Below are 23,297 nucleotides of genomic sequence, written 5' to 3'. Positions count from 1 at the left end.
GGAGACAAGTGGCTTCTTTGTTGCCCTTCTTCCCACTAGACCAGCCTCCAAAAGCCTTTGCCTCACTTTGTATGCAGAGACAACTGCCTGCTGCCATTTGTGAGCAAGCTCCTTGCTGGTGATGAACCAATTCCATAGCTAAAATCCTCTTTAGGAGACAGTCCTGTCACTTGATAACATTTTTTTAGGGTGGTCTGACGCTGTTTTCACAGCAATTGAATCTCTCTTTGAAGTTCCTAATGACCTCAAAAATGGTTAATTTAGAGTAATTCTTACATGCGCAATGTTTTTGCTTGTAAAGCCCTTTTGATGCAGAGTAATGCCTGCACGTGTTTCCTTGGAAGAAACCACAGTTAACAGAAGACAACAATGTCTGCTAATATAATTCGATCAATAGACATGATCACTGAATTGATGTAAGCAGGTCATTTCGTGACAGGGCTGAATATCAGTGGAAAATTTGATTTGGAATTAAGTTTCATGGCAGGGAATGACTTTGCAATTCATCTCATCACTCTTGATAATCTAGAGTTAATGAAAGAAGGGAATTTTGTTTACTTACCGTAAATTCCTTTTCTTCTAGCTCTAATTGGGAGACCCAGACAATTGGGTGTATAGCTACTGCCTCCGGAGGCCACACAAAGTATTACACTTAAAAGTGTAAGGCCCCTCCCCTTCTGCCTATACACCCCCCGTGGGATCACGGGCTCCTCAGTTTTAGTGCAAAAGCAAGAAGGAGGAAAGCCAATAAACTGGTTTAAGCAAATTCAATCCGAAGGAATATCGGAGAACTGAAACCATTCAACATGAACAACATGTGTATACAAAAAAACAGGGGCGGGTGCTGGGTCTCCCAATTAGAGCTAGAAGAAAAGGAATTTACGGTAAGTAAACAAAATTCCCTTCTTCTTTGTCGCTCTATTGGGAGACCCAGACAATTGGGATGTCCAAAAGCAATCCCTGGGTGGGTAAAATAATACCTCGTGATAGGGCCGTAAAAACGGCCCTTTTCTACAGGTGGGCAATCGCCGCCTGAAGGACTTGTCTACCTAGGCTGGCGTCCGCCGAAGCATAGGTATGCACCTGATAATGCTTGGTAAAAGTGTGCAGACTCGACCAGGTAGCTGCCTGGCACACCTGCTGAGCCGTAGCCTGGTGCCGTAATGCCCAGGACGCACCCACGGCTCTGGTAGAATGGGCCTTCAGCCCTGAGGGAACCGGAAGCCCCGCAGAACGGTAGGCTTCAAGAATTGGTTCCTTGATCCACCGAGCCAGGGTGGATTTGGAAGCTTGCGACCCTTTACGCTGACCGGCGACAAGGACAAAGAGTGCATCCGAGCGGCGCAGAGGTGCCGTGCGGGAAATGTAGATTCTGAGTGCTCTCACCAGATCCAACAAATGCAAATCCTTTTCACATTGATGAACTGGATGAGGACACAAAGAAGGTAAGGAGATATCCTGATTGAGATGAAAGGGGGATACCACCTTAGGGAGAAACTCCGGAATCGGGCGCAGAACCACCTTGTCCTGGTGAAACACCAGGAAGGGAGATTTGCATGACAGCGCTGCTAGCTCGGATACTCTCCGAAGAGACGTGACCGCTACTAGGAAGGCCACTTTCTGTGAAAGGCGAGACAGGGAAACATCCCTCATAGGCTCGAAAGGCGGCTTCTGGAGAGCAATGAGAACCCTGTTCAGATCCCAGGGCTCTAACGGCCGCTTGTAAGGAGGGACGATATGACAAACCCCTTGCAGGAACGTGCGTACCTGAGGAAGTCGTGCTAGGTGCTTCTGAAAAAATACAGATAGCGCAGAGACTTGTCCCTTAAGGGAGCCGAGCGACAGACCTTTTTCCAACCCGGATTGCAGGAAGGAAAGAAAAGTAGGTAATGCAAATGGCCAGGGAGAAACTTCCTGAGCAGAGCACCAAGCTAAGAATATCTTCCACGTCCTGTGGTAGATCTTGGCAGAGGTTAGTTTCCTAGCCTGTCTCATGGTGGCAATGACCTCTTGAGATAATCCTGAAGACGCTAGGATCCAGGACTCAATGGCCACACAGTCAGGCTCAGGGCCGCAGAATTCTGATGGAAAAACGGCCCTTGAGACAGCAAGTCTGGCCGGTCTGGTAGTGCCCACGGTTGTCCTACCGTGAGATGCCACAGATCCGGGTACCACGACCTCCTTGGCCAGTCTGGAGCGACGAGGATGGCGCGGCGGCAGTCGGACCTGATCTTGCGTAGCACTCTGGGCAACAGCGCCAGGGGTGGGAACACATAAGGCAGCCGGAACTGCGACCAATCTTGAACTAAGGCGTCCGCCGCCAGAGCTCTGAGATCGTGAGACCGTGCCATGAAGGCCGGGACCTTGTTGTTGTGCCGGGACGCCATTAGGTCGACGTCTGGCATCCCCCAGCGGCGACAAATTTCCTGAAACACGTCCGGGTGAAGGGACCATTCCCCTGCGTCCATACCCTGGCGACTGAGGAAGTCTGCTTCCCAGTTTTCTACGCCCGGGATGTGAACTGCGGATATGGTGGATGCCGTGTCTTCCACCCACGTCAGAATCCGCCGGACTTCCTGGAAGGCTTGCCGACTGCGTGTCCCTCCTTGGTGGTTGATGTATGCCACCGCTGTGGAGTTGTCCGACTGAATTCGGATCTGCTTGCCTTCCAGCCACTGCTGGAAGGCTTGTAGGGCAAGATACACTGCTCTGATTTCCAGAACATTGATCTAAAGGGTGGACTCTTGCTGAGTCCACGTACCTTGAGCCCTGTGGTGGAGAAAAACTGCTCCCCACCCTGATAGACTCGCGTCCGTTGTGACCACCGCCCAGGATGGGGGTAGGAAAGACTTTCCTATTGACAATGAGGTGGGAAGAAGCCACCACTGAAGAGAATCCTTGGCCGCCTGAGAAAGGGAGACGTTCCTGTCTAGGGACGTCGACTTCCCGTCCCATTGGCGGAGAATGTCCCATTGTAGTGGACGCAGATGAAACTGCGCGAAAGGGACTGCCTCCATTGCTGCTACCATCTTCCCCAAGAAGTGCATGAGGCGTCTCAAGGGGTGCGACTGGCCTTGAAGGAGAGATTGCACCCCTGTCTGTAGTGAACGCTGTTTGTCCAGCGGAAGCATCACTATCGCTGAGAGAGTATGAAACTCCATGCCAAGGTATGTTATCGATTGGGTCGGGGTCAGATTTGACTTTGAAAAGTTGATGATCCACCCGAAACTCTGGAGAGTCTCCAGCGCAACGTTCAGGCTGTGTTGGCATGCCTCTTGAGAGGGTGCCTTGACAAGTAGATCGTCCAAGTAAGGGATCACAGAGTGTCCCTGAGAGTGCAGGACTGCTACTACTGCTGCCATGACCTTGGTGAAGACCCGTGGGGCTGTCGCCAGACCGAAAGGCAGGGCTACGAACTGAAGGTGTTCGTCTCCTATAACGAAGCGTAGAAAACGCTGGTGCTCTGGAGCAATCGGCACGTGGAGATAAGCATCTTTGATGTCTATTGATGCTAGGAAATCTCCTTGAGACATTGAGGCGATGACGGAGCGGAGGGATTCCATCCGGAACCGCCTGGTTTTCACATGCTTGTTGAGCAGTTTTAGGTCCAGAACAGGACGGAAAGACCCGTCCTTTTTTGGCACCACAAACAAATTGGAGTAAAAACCGTGACCTTGCTCCTGAAGAGGAACAGGGATCACCACTCCTTCTGCCTTTAAAGAGCACACCGCCTGCAGAAGAGCATCGGCTCGGTCGGGAGGCGGAGAAGTTCTGAAGAATCGAGTTGGAGGACGAGAACTGAACTCTATCCTGTACCCGTGAGACAGAATGTCTCTCACCCAACGGTCTTTGACCTGTGGCAGCCAAATGTCGCCAAAGCGGGAGAGCCTGCCACCGACCGAGGATGCGGAGAGAGGAGGCCGAAAGTCATGAGGAAGCCGCCTTGGTAGCGGTTCCTCCGGCTGCTTTCTTTGGGCGTGACTGAGCCCGCCAAGAATCTGAGCTCCTCTGATCCTTTTGAGTCCTTTTGGACGAGGAGAATTGGGACCTGCCCGAGCCTCGAAAGGACCGAAACCTCGACTGTCCCCTCCTCTGTTGGGGTTTATTTGGTCTGGGCTGAGGTAAGGATGAATCCTTACCCTTGGACTGTTTAATGATTTCATCCAATCTCTCACCAAACAGTCTGTCACCAGAAAATGGCAAACTGGTTAAGCACTTCTTGGAAGCAGAATCTGCCTTCCATTCCCTTAACCACAAGGCTCTGCGTAAAACCACAGAGTTGGCGGACGCCACTGCCGTACGGCTCGTAGAGTCCAGGACAGCATTAATAGCGTAAGACGCAAATGCAGACATTTGAGAGGTTAAGGACGCTACTTGCGGAACAGAAGTACGTGTGACAGTGTCAATCTGCGCAAGACCAGCTGAAATAGCTTGGAGTGCCCATACAGCTGCGAATGCTGGAGCAAACGACGCGCCGATAGCTTCATAGATGGATTTCAACCAGAGCTCCATCTGTCTGTCAGTGGCATCTTTAAGTGAAGCCCCGTCTTCCACTGCAACTATGGATCTAGCCGCAAGCCTGGAGATTGGGGGATCCACCTTTGGACACTGGGTCCAGCTCTTGACCACGTCAGGGGGAAAGGGATAACGTGTATCCTTAAGACGTTTGGAGAAACGCTTATCTGGATAAGCGTGGTGTTTCTGGACTGCCTCTCTAAAGTCAGAGTGGTCCAGAAAAGTACTCAATTTACGCTTGGGATACCTGAAATGGAATTTCTCCTGCTGTGAAGCTGACTCCTCCACTGGAGGAGCTGGGGGAGAAATATCCAACATTTTATTGATGGACGCTATGAGATCATTCACTATTGCGTCCCCATCAGGTGTATCCAGATTGAGAGCGGTCTCAGGATCAGAATCCTGATCCGCTACCTCGGCCTCATCATACAGAGAGTCCTCCTGCTGGGACCCTGACCAGTGTGATGAAGTCGAGGGCCGCTCATAGCGAGCTCGCTTAGGCCGTCTGGGACTGTCGTCCGTGTCAGAGCCTTCACCCTGGGATGCATGGGACCCCCCCGGAGCACGGATTTGTTCCAAATGAGGGGGGCCAGGGAGCATTGAATCAACAGTGCCCATGGTCTGAGTTACCGGTCTGGACTGCAAAGTCTCAAGGATTTTAGTCATAGTCACCGACAATCTATCAGCAAAAACTGCAAACTCCGTCCCTGTCACCTGGACAGTGTTCACAGGTGGTTCTCCTTGGGCCACCTCTAGCAGAGACCCCGGCTGAGCAAGTGCTACAGGGGCCGAACATTGCACACAATGGGGATCAGTGGAACCTGCCGGTAGAACAGCCTCACATGCGGTACAAGTAGCATAGAAAGCCTGTGCCTTGGCCCCCTTGCTTTTTGCGGACGACATGCTGCTGTCTAGCAATCTAGGAGGGTATATAGCCAAGAATAGCGACCGTACAGTGCAATGTATAGCATACAAGCATAAAGTACAAATGAACACTTCGGCACTAGTGGGGTCAGCACCCGAGGTGCCGCTTACCGCCCGCTCAAAAGCGGGTGTGTGGTCGCCGGAATCCCGTGTCTGGGTCTCCCAGAGCTTGTCTCCCTTCTCCACTCAGACTGCAAACAGGAATGGCTGCCGGCGTCCTGTGAAGAGGGGCGGGCCGTGGGCGTGCCCCAGACAAAGTGCGGGAAACTGGCGTCCCACTGTGCCCAGTGAGGGGGGTTGGAGTATGCTAAGCAGACTCCAGCCCTCGGCGCTGACGTTCTGAACAGCGTCCCGCCCTTCCCCTGACTGGCAGGCCTGGGGGCGGGAACGAAACGAAACTAGGCCGCAAAAGCCGGGGACTCGATTTATAAGCGCGGCCGTCGTATAAGCACGGCCAGCGCGGAAGTCCCCGGCGCACCACAAGTCCCAGCCGTGCCGCAGTGTAAAAACCGCCAGCAGCGGCCGACGCGGCAGTTCGTAATACATAAACTCACTCAGCAAAGCTGCAGTGAGTAATAGCACAAGCGCGCCGCGCTGCTGCCCCCGGCGCACTAACACACCCAGCAATGCTGGTGTGTGTGTGCGCGATTTGTACGGGGACACAGAGTACCTTAATGTAGCAGGGCCCTGTCCCTGACGATACTCAGCTCCATGTCCAGCAGATTCCCAGGGGCTGTGGACGGAGCACGGTCTCCTGTGCCTGGAGACCGATAGGATCCCACTTCACCCAGAGCCCTAAGGGGATGGGGAAGGAAAGCAGCATGTGGGCTCCAGCCTCCGTACCCGCAATGGGTACCTCAACCTTAACAAACACCGCCGACAAAAGTGGGGTGAGAAGGGAGCATGCTGGGGGCCCTAGTATGGGCCCTCTTTTCTTCCATCCGACAAAGTCAGCAGCTGCTGCTGACTAAACAGTGGAGCTATGCGTGGATGTCAGCCTCCTTCGCACAAAGCATGAAAACTGAGGAGCCCGTGATCCCACGGGGGGTGTATAGGCAGAAGGGGAGGGGCCTTACACTTTTAAGTGTAATACTTTGTGTGGCCTCCGGAGGCAGTAGCTATACACCCAATTGTCTGGGTCTCCCAATAGAGCGACAAAGAAATTGCCACTATAAAAACGGAAGCAGCAAAATTTGTGAAAACCAAAGTTTGTGTCTGTTTTAAAACCTTTGCCTACGGGATCAAATTTGATGTTGTTTTGACTCAATTTAGACAAAATTTTATTTAGAGTTCTCTAGTCTGATATGTACAGTAGAGTGATACTTATAGGCTGTAGAAGCAAAATGTCAACATTTTCAATGAAACCCAACTGCAAAAATGAATTATTATTTTTAGGCAAACATTGCATGCATTCAAAACTTCCTTACAAATTTGTCCTTTCCTTTCAATTATATATTTCACATGCATGATTCCTTTGACTGGGCCATTCACACCCATGGATATGCTTTGATCTAAACCATTCTATTGTAGATCTAGCAGTATATCCAGTATCCTTCTGGAAGGTGAACTTACCCCTTAGGCGGGCTTTGCACGTTGCGACATCAGTAACAATGTGTTATCGATGCTGCAGCGATAGTCCCGCCCCCGTCGCACGTGCGATATCTAGTAAAAGCTGCCGTAGCGATTATTATCGCTACGGCAGCTTCACATGCACATACCTGCCGTGCGACGTCCCTCTGGCCGGCGACCCGCCTCTTTCCTTAGGGGGGGTTCGTGCGGCGTCACACGGCAGACGGCCAATTGAAGCGGAGGGGCGGAGATGAGCAGGATGTAAACATCCCGCCCACCTCCGTCCTTCTCATTGCAGCCGGGAGGCAGGTAAGGTGATGTTCCTCGCTCCTGCGGCTTCACACACAGCGATGTGTGCTGCCGCAGGAGCGAGGAACAACATCGTACCTGTCGCACCATCGGCATTATGGAAATGTCGGAGGCTGCAGCGATGATACGATAACGACGCTTTTGCGCTCGTTCATCGTATCAAAAAGGTTTTACACGTTGCGATATCGACTGCGACGCCGGATGTGCGTCACTTTCGATTTGACCCCATCGACATCGCACGTGCAATATCGCAACGTGCAAAGCCGCCCTTAGTCTCAAGTCTTTTGCAGATTCTTATAGCTTTACCTTCAGGAGTGCCCTGTATTTAGCACCATCCATCTTTCCATCAACTCTGCCCAGCTTTCCTGTCCCTGCTGAAGAAAAGCTTCCCACAGCATGATGCTGCCACCGCCATATTAGATGGGAGAATTGTGTTTTCAGTGTGATGTGCAAAGTTAGTTTTCTTCCACACATAGCATTTTTCCATAAATGTTCTACTTTGATCTCATCTGACCAAAGCACCTTCTTCCACACACTAGCTTGGTCCTTAGTCTGCATGTGGAAGAAGGGGCTTCGGTCAGATGAGATCAAAGTAGAACTTTTAGGGCTAAATGCAAAATGCTATTTGTGGCAGAAAACTAATACTACATATCACCCAGAAAACACCATTCAGTTCTTCAAAAATAGTTGCAGGAACATCATGCTGTTGGGATGCTTTTCTTTAGCAGGGACAGGGAAGCTGGTCAGAGTTGATGGGAAGATGGATGGAGCTACAGTACATACAGGGCAATCATGAAAGAAAAGCTGTTATAGGCTGCAAAAAAAAATTGAAACTAAGGTGTAGGTTCACCTTCCAGCAGGACAACAACACTAAACATACAGCCAAAGATACAATGTAATGGTTTAGATCATATCATATTCATGTGTGTGAATGTCCCAGTCAAAGTTCAGACCAAAATCCCATTGAGAATCTGTGGCAAGGGGAAAATTGCTTTTCACAGACGCTCTCTATCTAATCTTAATGAGCTACAACTATTTTGCAAGGAAGAATGGTCAAAAATTTCAGCAAAGCTAGAAGAGAAATACCACCAAAAGACTTGCAGCAGTAATTGCAGCAAAAAGGCGGTCCTACCAAGTATCAGACTACAGGGGGCTGAATATAAATGGACATCACAATGTTCAGATTTTTAAAATATTTAGAAAACCATGAATCATTTCCTTTACACTTTACAAATACTTTCTACTTAGTGTTGATATATCACATAAAATATCAATAAAATACATTTAAGTTTGTGGGTGTAATGTGAAAAAATGTGGGAAAATTGCACAGGGTATGAATACTTTTTCAAGGCACTGTATGTTCTCAATTAGACATGTATTAGTACCGTCTACTTTTTTTTTTTACTGTATAACGTAGTTGATGAGAATGCAAATACCTTGTCATCTGAAACTGGAATTTCCTTTTCTGCTCTTTGCCGCAGTATATATCCTCGTTCTTCTGTCTGCATCTATACAAATATGTGCAATTGTGTTACATTTTGAAGCATTTTTATAATGGAGGTTTTTTAATAACACGCCATTACAGGTTTTTTTTTTTAGCCAAATGCAGCAGTTGGTTAAAAACGAATAGAAAATATAAAAAGGAAGAGCTTCGTCTTACAGGATCCACTTCTAGTTTTGGCTCAAAAACGTAAACATAAAAATTACAGAAATAACATTTTTTTTTAGGGGGAAAAAAAAAAAAGACGTGTGGGAAAGAAAAATTATAACAGAAATAAAATCCACAAAGTAAATAGTATTTTTTCCCCCAAAACCAATTGATTAGCTGTGTAATGAAATTTTGGTACTGAATTGCTAGTAGACAGTTACCGATGATGGTCTTCTTTGTTGTGGACAATTATAAATTTTTGCTCAAACATATCACACAGACAGTGGTGTACCCTTACCTGCTGTCGCTCAATGTGTTCAATAGCATCCATTTCCCCATTTTCTACTTCATGGTGATCATCCAGTGGGATAAATCCATCATCATTTACTATAAACATAAAAAATAGCATGACCAAATGTGTAGTTGCCTTCAATATGATTTCTAAGAACATATATACTTACTAACTAAATGGCTGTAATTAAAAAATAAAAAAAGAACAAAATTTGTACACTAACTTGTAATTAGAATAGCAAATCCAGTCACTGAACAAATAGAAGCACAAATGTCCTCGTACAGAATTGCATTTCAGTTTGTGAAACTGTATATTTCTTACCTATACCCATCATAGATTGCAAAAAGATTCATAAGTTTTTTTTATTAGCACATTTTACATTCTGGCGACAAGATGTAAATGTCACCAACTCTACAGTGTAAAAAGCAGAAGGGGGGTCTGACAAATTTAGCGACTAGCAAAAAGGGAACTTGTCACTAGATTTCTGCTGCCTGAAGTACGGGAAGTATGATTAAGAGCCGGGATGTGTGATTGTAGTCGTGTAGGTTTTACTCTGACACACTCCAGCATGTCAGAGAAAATATATCTTGAAGAGACAGCTAGAGACTACATGGAGACACCTGATAAGTCCAGTGCGACCACCAGCCGGGCTTCTCCCTGCAACGGTCAAGTTGATTGACAGGGTTCTCCGATGTGTGGTGCAGGTCAGGAGATGCCTGAGGGCCGTTGGACTAGTCTACCCTCTCACTATAGTCTCCGGTCGGCTTCTCAAACAGTTTTCAAACGGCTTTTCTTTGGCTTCAGAGCCAGTCAGGCTCCAATTTATGCTGCCCAAACCATGGCTAGCATCTCGTTACAGGTCAGCTTTGTTATCAGAATTGGAATAGTGTAGATTTATAGATCCATTTTTTTTTAATCCAAATTTGTATATTGTGTAAGCACCAATACCTTGATCTCAAAAAGCTTGATTACATAGTGACTACATAATATGATCTTTTAACAATTCACACATTTCTTTTACTATGCTATGCTAAATTCAGGAGAACATATTTTAGATTCATGTGATGCTCTTGTGCATAAAGGACTGCACTTTGACCAAGGAAATCTCAATGGGGGTGATTCTTTAATACTGAACTACCGCACTCCGGTTCTAAATGAAGCTCTCACTGGAATACACTGACCTGACTCATTAAGAGGCAATCACTGCTTCATGAATCAGGAGTGTCTGCTTTCCAGCATGTGCAGATAACAGAAATGTACACTAGTCTCTGACCGGTTTGCATTACTGGAGGAAGTTACGCTGTCCCACGCATGCCCATATTAGCATAGCTGGATGTGATTGATGAATTGGTCCCAATGTCCTTAGGGTACAAGAGCGATATTGCAGTTTCCATTAGTCTTATTTATTTGCAGCTCAGATTTTTAATGGCAGATAGTTTCTGCACCAATCTGTGATGCTGAAAAGTGCATGGAGCTCCAAACAGACCTAGCCAACTGATAGTTTCTCCAGAAATGGACAACACTTTAGCATTTGAAGCTTCTAGACTAAGCACATTAAGGTTCTACACATGTTCAAGGCTTGTATTAAAAGTATACTTGAGAATGTCTAGAAATGTGTAGCACTTAATTCTATTTCTATGCAGCATAGTTAAACTGACTTACCATTTTCATCAGAGAAGTTTAGCACAGGAACAGGTGCAATACACTCCGCTTCCATATTTTCATTATTATCACTTTCTTTGTTTTGTATACCTGTAAGATAAATGCTCATAGTTTTCATAAATCTTCAAGTGTTTATAAAATGTAGAATGCAGCATTTGTTTCTGCATAGCTCTAACATAAAAGACTGGATGGCAAAGAGCACTCAGCAAAACATATAAAGAAGGACATATAAGTATAAAACATCTAAACTCTAGATTCAGCTTTCACATAGTAATTTATAATGTCCATGGTACCGTGCTTCCCCGAAAATAAGACACGGTCATATTATTTCTTGCCCCGATAAATGCGCAAAGGCTTATTTTCAGGGTAGGGCTTATTTTTGGGGAAACATGGTATTCACAAAAGAGCGCTTTGGGAAGACAAGTAAGATATAGTATGGGTGCTTTTGTACCTGGCTGATAGCTGGCATCCTCAACTCGCTGAATATTTTGTTCAAACTGTGTAGGTGACAGTATAGCTAGTTCTAACATAAAGGCGCCGCATGCATGAGGGGTGCAGGTGTTCATACGGAAATCCTTCCTGCTGGCTAAGATTTCTCCTTTCCGGCTGAAATATATAAATTCAATCAAATTAATAATAGACATTCAAGACAATTTTCTGCTTTGTATTTTTATTTTACATCCTACCTAGAACTACAGTTGCTCTGTTAAGCAGTTTTCTTTTAAGGTGTTATTTTTTTTTTACTTTTTTTAACGTCATGCCAACTAGCAAAAAAAAAAAAAAAAAAAAAAAAGTGATTCATGCATTGGCACACCTACCACTTTCGATCCCAAGTAATAAGTGAATCACTCACCTGCATAGAGGGTTGTTTTTCTTTTCCAATTCCTCAGGAGGGACAAGCGCCATTGGTGTAAGGGGAACAATGTTCACCAGCTAAAATAAAGTATCAAATGTAGATTGTTTAAAGCAACCCTCTCCGTTCACAAGAAAACTATTATATTGCAGGACTATGACTTAGAAAAACGATTATACTGCATCGAGCACCTGATGTCTGTGCTGCGGGCTACTCTAAACTAAGCAATGTCAGTCTCATCCCTGGGCCTAGACTGTATCCCGGTAGAACTTTATAAGCTGGCAGATGAAGTAATACAACTGCTGAAGGTGATTCAAAATGTAACAGATAGCCAGGGGCTGCCAGCATCGATGAGAGAGGCAGTAATGGTTGCATTGCCCGAAGTTGGAAAAGACCTCATGGTTCCTGACGCTTAAGCGGGCTTTACACGCTACGATATTTCTAGCAATTGCTAGTGATATTGTATGCAAAAGCACCCGCCCCCGTCGTGCATGCGATATCGTGTGATCGCTGCCGCAGCGAAAATTATCGCTATGGCAGCGTCACACGCACTTACCTGGTTGGCGTCTTCGCTGTGACTGCGGAACAATCCCTCCCTCAAGGGGGAGGTGCGTTCGGCGTCACAGCGACGTCAGTAAGCGGTCGGCCAATCAAAGCGGAGGGGCGGAGATTAGCGGGACGAACATCCCGCCCACCTCCTTCTTTCCTCATTGCGGGCGGGACGCAGGTAAGGTGAGGTTCCTCGCTCCTGCGGTGTCACACACAGCGATGTGTGCTGCCCCAGGAACGAGGAACAACATCTTTAAACAACCATTAACAATTTTTGGCTTTAGGACGACCTCTCCATGGTGAACGATTTTCACCACTTTGGAGGACGTTTAAGGTTGCTGGTAAGTGTTACACGCTGCGATACCGTTAATGACGCCGGATGTGCATCACTAACGACGTGACCCCGACGATAAAACATTAATGATATCGTAGCGTGTAAAGCCCCCTTTAGGCCTTTCTTTTGTGTCTGCTGATATTAAATCCTTTCAAAAGCTTTGGCTACAAGCTCTGGAGTTGTTGTACAGAGTTGCAGAGGTACATCCAGGTCAGACGGCTTATACAAACCAAGTAGACAAGTATCTTAGAAGGTTATATCTGAATCTGCAGGTACCAGCTGGTAACATGTCATTGTGTGCTATGCTCTCTCAATGCAGCCTTTTCTTTATTATCTTGAGAAAGATAGGACTGGGTAGAAATTTATGTCTTGTGTTTAAAGGGGTTGTCCACTGCATTTACATTGATGGCCTATCCTTAGGATAGGTCATCACTGTCTGCTCAGCCAATGTCTGACACCCTTCACCCTGCCGTTCAGCTGTTCTCGGTCCCGGCAACGACAGCAGGTGGCTGGAAATGCTCAGTTCCAGCGTTGCTCAGTCTTCTGATAGCGGCCAAGGAAGGGTGCTGCACATCTGCCTCCTATTTATTAGAATATGAGGCGGATGTGCAGTACCCGGCCGTGGAGTCTATCAGAAGACTGAAACGCACATTAATAGACAAAAGAACCACCTATATTGCCATAACAATTATGTGTGGCTATAATAGGGATAGTATGGTCAAAACTGGACAAATCGGGAAAACATACAAACCCAAAAAAGACAGAAAACCGACAAGAAAAGCTCAGAGTATCAGAACTATGATAAAGATTTTTTATGAAAGGGAAGGTGTCGCATTTTTTTATTTTTCTATTAATAATAGTGATTATGAAATCAAGTATTTTTAATACAAAATTAAATTCACTGTTTATTCAATTTTTATTTAATTTAGTTTTACTGAAGTACTGGGGGCTGCTATCTTGCATTTGCTGTGAGTAACAATAGTTACCTCATTTATGGCAGCCCTCTGTGCATAGAAGACCGTTGTTGGACTGCGACCCTATAATGCATAGAAACAGCGTCTGCTGGGCTGTCCAGATCACAGCACAGGGAGGAGATCAGCACCATCTTGGTGGAGCTGACAGTGTATGCTGTGTGCTCCCCTTTCCCCGTCACCCGCCGGGATGGATGGGGTGAGTACCGGTGCCGGGCAGCGGTGATTGCACCGTAACTCATCCTGGCGTGCCGCTCCCCACTCTACTGCTCACCCCCCCCACTCTGCCGCTAACCCCCCTCTCCGCCGGTCACACAACCCTTCCGCTCACCCCCACCCCGCGTGTGCTCACCTCGGGCCTCCACTGCTCTCTGCTATGTACTGTGATTGTTGACAGGACATGCTGCCGGGGGCACAGGTCTGAGGTGAGTGCATGTGGCTGGGGCATTGGGATACAGTCAGTGGGGCATTGGGATACAGTCCGTGGGGCATTGGGATACAGTCCGTGGGGCATTGGGATACAGTCAGTGGGGCGCAAGATAAAGTGGAGCACTATGCAGCTGGCCTTAGTAACACTTTAGACATTAGGATCACTTTGCAGCCACCAACAAAATGGCTCTGCACTGTGATCCTAAACTTCATTCTCTCTTATCCTTTTGTAAACACCCAGATTGGGAGGGGGAGGTGTGACATCACACACAGGAGAGCAGACTCTGCCCACTTTACTGCAGTTGTAATGTGAGCTAGTTCTACAGTAGCTCCACAGCAGGATTTCAGCAGCTGCTCCGCCTAGTGCTTAAGAGTGGAAAATATCAGTTTTAATGTTTTATATATATATATATATATATATATATATATATATATATATATATATATATATATATATATATATATATATATATATATATATATATATATATATATATATATGTATGTATATATATATATATATATATATATATATATATTTCTCAATTAAAAACAAATATCATTTAAAAGTAACATTAAAACTTTATATTTTTTCAGTTATTCATTTTTTTACGACACCTTCCCTTTAATTCAAACATGCAAACTCAGATATTTGAAATGAAAACACACAAAAATAAAAACAATATGCCCAAATGTCAGACCACAGGAAGTGCATATGAGCATACAGTTTATACTAGTAAGTAATAGCTACAATATATATGTGCTAAGAAAATAACATACAGATAGTAGATAGACAATTCAAATAAATTGATATCACTGGTTGGTGAGAAATACTGTCAATTGTATTAGCATTTGTAATTACAGTGTATATAAAACTAAAAATATTGTTTGTGCCTAAACACCTATCCAGGAGAGTGTGTGACCTGTGCACATCCTGCATGGCATGTGGAAAATGGGGAGTTGTGTGTTTGCTTATATACCTATTGCCCTCACACAGTGTAAAAAGTAGGCTAAAAGTGACAAGGAACTTACTGTATTTAATCAGCCTGGGTTCCAACAGCGTGTTTCCTAAACGCGCGTTTCAGGGAGAGGGACGCCTTCGACAATTTATTGAATTGTCTATATGCTATCTGTATTCTATTTTCTTAGCACATATATATTGTAGCGGTTACTTGCTAGTATAACCTGTATGCACAAATGCACTTTCTGTGCTCCAACATTTGGGTGTGTTGTTTTTTTGTGTATTTTCATTTCAAATATCTGATTTTGTGTGTTTGAATTAATAAAAAAATATCTTGATTATAGTTCTGATACTCTGGGCTTTTTTGCTGGTTTTCTGTCTTTTTGGGTTTATCAGAAGACGGAGCAGCGCCGTAACTGAGCATTTCCTGCTGCTGGGACAGAGAACAGTTGATCGGCGGGTGTGTCGGACCCCGGCCAATTAGACATTGATTGCCTATCCTTAGGATAGGTCATCAATGTAAAAGTAGTGGGCAACCCCTTTAAATACTATATGATAGGTTGCAAGCCAGAATTAGAGTAATACTGGGTACACACATAGCGACGTCGCTGTTACGTCACCATTTTCTGTGACGTAGCAGCGACCTTGTAAGTCGCTGTTATGATGGCTGCTTAGCTGTCAAACACAGAAGAAGCAGCAGCGATCATAACGTCGCTACATGTGCAGAGAGCAGGGAGCCGCGCACACTGCTTAGCGCTGGCTTCCTGCTCTCCTAGCTACAGTACACATCGGGTTAATTAACCCGATGTGTACTGCAGCTACATGTGCTAAGAGAAAACAATTTTACGGTGAGTACACAAAAATTCGTTTTTCTCTGACGCCTCATTGGGGGACTCAAGACCATGGGGCGTCCTAAAGCAGTCCATGGGTGGGAAAAATAAAAGAAAGACAACACAACCCAAGGACGAGGAACCAGTCCCAGACAGTTTGGAGCGCCTACTGAGAGAGGTGCTCTACTGCCGTTTGCAGAATTTTCCTACCCAGATTTGCCTCAGCTGAAACCTGGGTATGGACTCTGTAATGCTTTGAAAAAGTATGTAGGCTAGACCAGGTCGCAGCCTTACACACCTGTTCCACTGAAGCCTGATGCTGAATGGCCCACAAAGCGCCAACTGCTCGCGTGGAATGAGCCCGCAGCCCACTAGGAATGGGCTTGAGTTGCAAGCGGTAGACTTCCTAGATCGCAGAGCGAATACAGCGAGCCAGACTTACCTTTGAAGCTGCCTGTCCCTTCTTAGGCCCCTCAGGAATGACGAACAAAGAGTCCGTTTTCCTAAAGGGGGCTGTCCTGGATATGTAATATCTGAGAGCTCTGACGAGGTCTAACAAATGCAGAGACCTTTCCACCCTATGAACTGGGTGCGGACAAAAAGAAGGCAGAACAATGTCCTCGTTCAAATGAAACGGGGTAGGAACCTTTGGAAGAAATTCCGGAAGGGGGCGCAGAACCACCTTGTCCTGGTGAAAGATCAGAAAAGGTTCGCGGCAAGAGAGCGCTGCCGCTTGAAACCCGACTGATGGACGTAATTGCCACCAGGAATGTTACCTTCCAGGACAGAAGAGCAAGGGAGGATTCCTTGAGAGGTTCAAAGGGGGACCTCTGGAGACCGTCCAGAACGAGATTGAGGTCCCATGGGTCCAGCGGCCGTTTGTACGGGGGAACTAGATGGGAAACGCCCTGCAGGAAGGTCTTGACTTGCGTTTTTTGAGCCAGGCGGCATTGGTAGAAGATTGAGAGGGCTGAGACCTGCCCTTTAAGGGAGCTGAGGGCCAACCCCGCTTACAAGCCAGACTGCAGAAAGTCGAGAATTCTGGGGATGGCCAGAGGCATAGGCTGGACGTTAGTTTCACTGCACCATGAAAGGAAAATTTTCCACGTATGGTGGTAAATGCGGGATGAAGCAGGCTTTCGGGCGCTGATCATGGCGGAGATAACCGCGGGGGAGAATCCCGCTCTTGTTAATACTCAGGTCTCAATGGAAATGCCGTCAGCTTCAGGGCTCTGGATTTCTGATGGGAAATGGGCCCTTGGGTCAGCAAGTCTGGGATGTCTGGAAGGCGCCACGGTACGTTTGTGAGCATTTGTACTAATTCGGCGTACCAGGCGCGCCTGGGCCAGTCCGGTGCTATCAGTATCACCGGGACTCCCTCTGCCTTGATCTTCCTGATTACCCGCGGCAGCAGGGGTAGAGGTGGAAATATGTAAGGCAGGCGGAGGTGGTGCCAGGAGCAGACTAGAGCATCCGCGCCGATGGACTGCGGGTCGCGTGACCTGGCTATGAACGCGGGTACCTTTGCGTTCAACCTTGAGGCCATTAGATCCACGTCTGGTGTACCCCAGCGATTGCAGATGTGGAGGAACACTTCTGGGTGGAGAGACCACTCTCCTGCGGCCAGGCCTTGGTGACTTAGAAAGTCCGCTGCCCAGTTCCCTACTCCCGGTATGTGTACCACTGATATCACTGACCCCATGGATTCGGCCCAGCTGAGGATCCTGTGGGCCTCGAGATAAGCCGCTTTGCTGCGGGTGCCCTCCTGCTGATTGATATAGGTTACAGCTGTCGCATTGTCCGATTGGACTCGAATCTGACGACCCGCTAGCAGAGGGCAGAACGCCCTGAGCACGAGGAAGATCGCGCGGATTTCCAGGATGTTTATGGGTAGGGAAGACTCCTGGGGCGTCCAACGTCCTTGAGCAGTGTGGCGCCGGTACACTGCTCTCCAGCCTAGGAGGCTGGCGTCCGTGATCAGGACCAGCCAGTTCACTAGGAGAAAAGATCTCCCCTTCGATAGGGATGAGGGCCGAAGCCACCAGCGGAGTGCATACCTGACTGCAGGCGTCAGGTGAAGAAGTTTGCCCAGGGAGAAGGGGCTCTTGTCCCAGGCAGCTAGAAGTGCCAACTGCAGTGGACAGAGGTGCAGCTGAGCAAAGGGCACTGCCTCCATAGCCGCCACCATCCTGCCTAGCACCCACATGCTGAATCGAATGGAGCGAGACGAAGGACGTAGAAGGCAGCGTACCGCTTGTCGTAGAGCGATCGCCTTGTCCTGAGGGAGAGATATCAAGCCCCGACGGGTGTCCAGGGACATGCCCAGGAAAGTGATGGATTGTGATAGGACAGGGGATGATTTGTCTAGATTCAGTAGCCACCCTAAGCGGGATAGGGTGTCCGCGGTAATCTGCACACTGGTTGAGCAGTTGCGGAAGGAGGGGGCCTTGATGAGGAGGTCGTCCAAGTAAGGGAGAACGACTACTCCCCTGGTGTGAAGGACACTCATGGCGGCCGCCATGACTTTGGTGAAGACCATTTGTGCGGTGGCAAGGCCGAAGGGTAGGGCTACGAATTGAAAATGAGAGTCCTGAACCGCGAAGCGGAGGAACCTTTGGTGAGCTGGGGCGATGGGTATTTGCAGGTACGCGTCCTTGATATCTATGGAGACAAGGAATTCCCCTTTGACCATGGATGCAATAATGGACCTTAGGGACTCCATTCTGAATGTCCGTACGTGCACATGTTTGTTCAGGTGTTTGAGGTCCAGGATGGGTCGAACTGACCCATCCTTTTTGGGGACCACAAAAAGGTTCGAATGAAAACCCCTGAACTTCTCGTCGTCCGGGACAGGTATTATCACTCCTGCCATTTGGAGCGAGTGGATTGCTGAGAAAAAGGCCTCGCGTCGTTTTTGAGTCTTTGCGGGGTTTGAGAGAAAGAACCGACTCGGGGGTCGGGTCCGAAATTCTATGTGGTAACCGGAAGGCACAAGGTCTCGCACCCATTTGTCGTCTGATGCGGCAGCCCAGATGTGTTGGAAGAGCCGCAGTCGACCCCCTACAATGAGTGTGTCTTCCGGGGCGCCGAAGGAGTCATTAGGGGGGGGGGGAACGTCGTGGACGAGCCTCCCTAGTCTTGGACTGTTTTGGTCTAGGCTGCCATGACGAAGTGGGTTTCGGGGAGAGCTGAGAAGGTCGGTTTCTGCGTAGTCCGCGGCTAGCGGCGGAGGCAGAGCGGGATGTCGACCAACCAAATGAGTTCCGAAAGGAGCGGAACGAGGACTGTGGACGTCTGGTGAAGGTCGTTCTGGGCTTCAGCTGGGGAAGGGAGGTACTCTTTCCTCCCGTGGCGTCCGAAATGAGCTTGTCCAGACGTTCGCCAAACAATCTGTCTGGAAAATAGGGGAGGCCCGTGAGAGACTTCTTGGAGGCAGAGTCCGCTCGCCATTGTCGGAGCCAGAGAGCGCTGCGGATGGCTATGGTATTTGAGGCGGCAAAGGCTGCGCAGGTAGCAGCGTCAATGGAGGCCTGCATGAGGTACTTCGCCGCAGCGGCAATTTGAGCTGTTACCTCTGTGAAGGTATGAGGAAATTGGGATTCCTCAAGCGAAGTGTTAAGGGATTCTGCCCCGACAGAGATCGCCTTTGCGACCCACACCGAGGCAAAGGAGGGCGAGAGCGAAGAACCCGCAGCCTCAAAGGCAGAGCGGGCAAGGTGCTCCACCTGTCTGTCTGTCGGGTCCTTGATGGAGGAGCCATCGGGTAAAGACAGGAGCGTCTTTGTGGCAAGGCGGGAGACCGGGGGGGGTCGACCGAGGGCGGATCGGCCCAGCCCTTATGGGCAGGTGAGGCAAAGGGGTACCGGGACTCCATGAGTGTTCGGTTACCGAAGCGCCTGTCAGGTTTCTCCCTTTGCTTTGTGAGGATATCTTGAAACTCTGGGTTATCAGCGAAAACCTTTTGGGGTTTCCTTGCCCTCTTAAAGGAGACTGCATGGTCAGTGGTAGTGGATGGGGGATCCTTCACATGCAGAGTTTGGTTGATTGCTGCTATAAGGGAGTCTATTGCAGTTTGATCATCTGGGGAGGTTGAGACCAAGGAATCATCCTTGTACAAACAGCATTCTCCCTCCTCCAGCTCTTCAGAAGCCATGGAACGTGTGGGAGAGTCTGCCCTGTGTGTTCCCGAGGGAGAGCCCTGGGGGCCATGAGAGAGTGCTGGAGACACCTGGCCGTGTGCCCTTTTTCTGATCCCTGCAACCGGTGAAGCATGAGCCCGGATTTCCTCAGAAGGACCCTACATAGGGGTGACAATAGGCTGCGTTCCGTCCGGGGGCCCAGAAGGGTGCGGAGGACAACATTGCATAGCCAGCACCAGGTTCTGGGACAGTTTTTCCATGGATTGGGACAGAAACTGTGCCCATTCCGGTGGGCTGGGAGCTCTAGGCTCTGGGCTGACGGTTGCAGCGGTGGTGGGGTCTTGGGGGGGCTACAGGGGCACAGGACTCACAGAAAGAAGAGGTGTGTTTACGTGGTAGCTCAGCGTGGCAGGTAGTGCAGGCTGAATAATAGACTATGTGAGCCTTAGCACTCTTAGTACCCTTGGAATTTTGCATGTTCCTGGTAGGAGTATGCCAGGAGGGGGAGCAATGATCTGCAGAGCTACAGTGAAGCAGTGAGAAGCAAGGTTCGTATTTGCTTTGGTGTACCTCACCAGAATCAGCCAATAGCCTTGCGTCCTCAGGAAGGAGTAAGCCCGCTCTGTGTGGAGTGGAGATCTTCGTGCACTTTCCGGGGGGGTTGGCTTATTGCGGCCGGAGGGGGGCGGGGCTTAGGGCTAAAAAAGGCGCCGAGAAGAAGTCAGTTGCAAGTAGTGAAAAAACGGCGGGAAGGGAACGCCCCCTCCCTCCAGCCAGCACACAGCTAGTGGGAATAAAGACTGTGAGTTCATGAGTCCTGGGAGCCCTCCCCCATGACTGGTAGATTGTCTCTGCGGGGCTCCTGTAATCAGCGAGGGACTCCCCTCCCTTCAGCCAGCAGGCAGCTATGGTGGGAATAAAGCCTGTGAGCTCATTAGTCCTGGGAGCCCTCCCCCGCCACCGGTAGATTGTCTCTGCAGGATTCCCTGCAATCATCAAGGGACTCCCCCTCCCTCCAGCTAGCAAGCAGCTATGGTGGGAATAAAGCCTGTGAGCTCATTAGCCCTGGGAGCCGTCTTATTCCCTTTGCCTGGGAAACCAGTCAGGGAGGATCTCACCTTAACACTGCCTCAGTCCAGGCAGTGGAAATAGCAGAGTTAGCCTGTTGTGTCCGGCCACACAGGTGCAATGTATCAACTCAGTGCCTGCAAAAGGAGCTGAGGAAGTGTGCCTCCGCCCTGGGCCTCTGGAAAATCGGTGTCTGTGGGACCCATCATCCAGTAAGATGCAGCCCAGGATCCAGCGTCGCATGAGGGGGTACAGGGAGGCGACACTCCGCGTTCCCGCCGGTTGATGGTATTGGGAGATCGGTCCCAAGGGGAAACCGTCGCCCTCAAAAAATAACAAAAAACCTTGAAAGGATATGCCTCCTACAGACACTAAGCTAAAACTGGGGTTGCCTGGCCCGGCCAGGGGGTGTATACTGCAGAGGAGGAGCTAATGTCTTTTGCATCTACTTAGTGTCCTCCTATGGATAAGCAGCATAACACCCATAGTCCTGTGTCCCCCAATGAGGCGTCAGAGAAAGACAGGCTTGTATGTGTACAATATGCTACTATTTCAACACTGCCTCATTAAGTACAGCAAAGTCTGTTGTAGAGCAATTTGTCAGGGACTCAGGACTTACAATCAATTGGTCTAAGTTGGTAATTATGTCGGGTGGGTGCACCTCTTGAAATCTCTATTTTTATTTTTTTTTAAACTGTTTTTATTGACTTTTCATATATAACAGCAAGATAACAACAATAGCAATATGTACAGTATAATCCCCCCCCCACTCCCAGTGTCTGCGTGTACCTCTTATGGAAACCTCTATCTTAACGCATTTCATTGGCAAACTGGTGATGTCCGTTTTTTAAACCATAATAATATTTATTGACATTTTCTAAAAATAAAAATAACAAAAACCCAGCATATAACTCTCACCTCCTCCCCCCAGCACACGGTGCACAATTCTCTATACAAATTAATTCTAAAAATACACATGACTAGGATGACTGTTTTCCTTTATACGTAAGCAATTCTATTTCAAGCAATACAGCATAAGTCTTCCTCATCAACCAGATACTCAATATTACAGTAGTTATATCAGTCATTTCAATGTTCTAATGTATTAATGCACCTAAAACAGGGCTGTGGAGTCTCTGTCCAGTTTAGTGGAGTTGAAATTAAAGTGGATAGACTCCTAAAATATAAAATAAATTGGGTTCATTAGTTCAATGCAGAATGTGCTGAATATTTTTTCATAGGAATTTGGGAAAGTTATGAAATGTCCAATAAATGGCTGTTCTATTCCTGATAGAAGGATCTAGGCTTTTAATTGAGATGAATCTGTGCTGCTCTTTATATACATGAAAAGTAGTGAAGTTCCTCCTCTACATATAAGGGTAAAACACACTGGGAAGGAAGGAACAAATGCACTCTCAGAACTGCTAGAATAAGTTCTTGTTACTGTAACTGACAATGCTTCAAACATAAGTAAAGTGATGAATGAGAATAATGAAGGTGAACAGGAGCTAGAAGAAAACTTCAATAAGCTTGAGATGGAGCCATGGTCCTGTTACTGTAAATGAGGTACAAGCAGATATTACTACAGAAGAACAGCAAAATGATACTTTAGAATTTGAAGATCTCGTTGTAGCTGCTTCACATCTCTCTCCTATTTACACATGCGCTGTGTTGAGCTGGTAATAAGAGATAGTCTGCAAGAGGGACATGCTGGAACTCTTGATTGACAATGTGAGGAAATTGGTTGTTGCTTCCAGAACCCTTAAAATTGATTCCATCTTGAAGAGACATGCTGAAAAAGGGGCAATTGCAGACCAAGCTACTCGGTGGGGCAGCACTTATTTAATGATTGAGCGAGTGCTTGAGCTGAAACCCTTTCTTTTAGGCATGGCCAACCCTCAGGTAACACTAAATGAAGGTCAATAGACACAGGTGGTTGAATTGAAGGAATTGCTTCATCACCCATTTACAGTGAGTAAAAAAAATGACAAGCTGGTTATTTAACACCCGGCATTTTCATAAAGGAGTGTAAGAACTTGCTGTTTTGCCTGTTCCAAAGAGGAGGTTTAATCGCAGATGGCATTGTTGCTTCAAGGAAACTGAGACAGACACTACTACTAGAAAATAAAATTCTTCTGGCAGCTGTTTATGTGGACCCAAGTCATCGTATATCGCTGGATAATCAACAGAGTACTAAAGGAAAGATGCTACGATACGTAGCGGTTAGGATGAGCAGTTGGTTAC

The 23,297-nt window shown here is 47.6% G+C and overlaps 1 protein-coding gene across 1 annotated transcript in view; it reads right to left on the bottom strand.

The window, feature by feature from the left end:
- NCAPH2 (non-SMC condensin II complex subunit H2) overlaps window positions 1–23,297 on the bottom strand; it is a 228,765-nt gene that overhangs the window by 124,892 nt on the left and 80,576 nt on the right. Inside the window, exons 7-11 of the mRNA XM_075345425.1 lie at window positions 11,773–11,852; window positions 11,371–11,525; window positions 10,920–11,009; window positions 9,264–9,352; window positions 8,754–8,825 (exon numbers count right to left, since the gene is read on the bottom strand). Of these exons, the coding sequence (XP_075201540.1) occupies window positions 8,754–8,825; window positions 9,264–9,352; window positions 10,920–11,009; window positions 11,371–11,525; window positions 11,773–11,852 (486 nt within the window). The remainder of the gene's footprint in view (window positions 1–8,753; window positions 8,826–9,263; window positions 9,353–10,919; window positions 11,010–11,370; window positions 11,526–11,772; window positions 11,853–23,297) is intronic.

This window comes from Anomaloglossus baeobatrachus, chromosome 4 (genome assembly GCF_048569485.1).
Source record: "Anomaloglossus baeobatrachus isolate aAnoBae1 chromosome 4, aAnoBae1.hap1, whole genome shotgun sequence".
Taxonomy (NCBI): domain Eukaryota; kingdom Metazoa; phylum Chordata; class Amphibia; order Anura; family Aromobatidae; genus Anomaloglossus; species Anomaloglossus baeobatrachus.
This window is presented reverse-complemented; position numbering and strand designations above follow the sequence as displayed.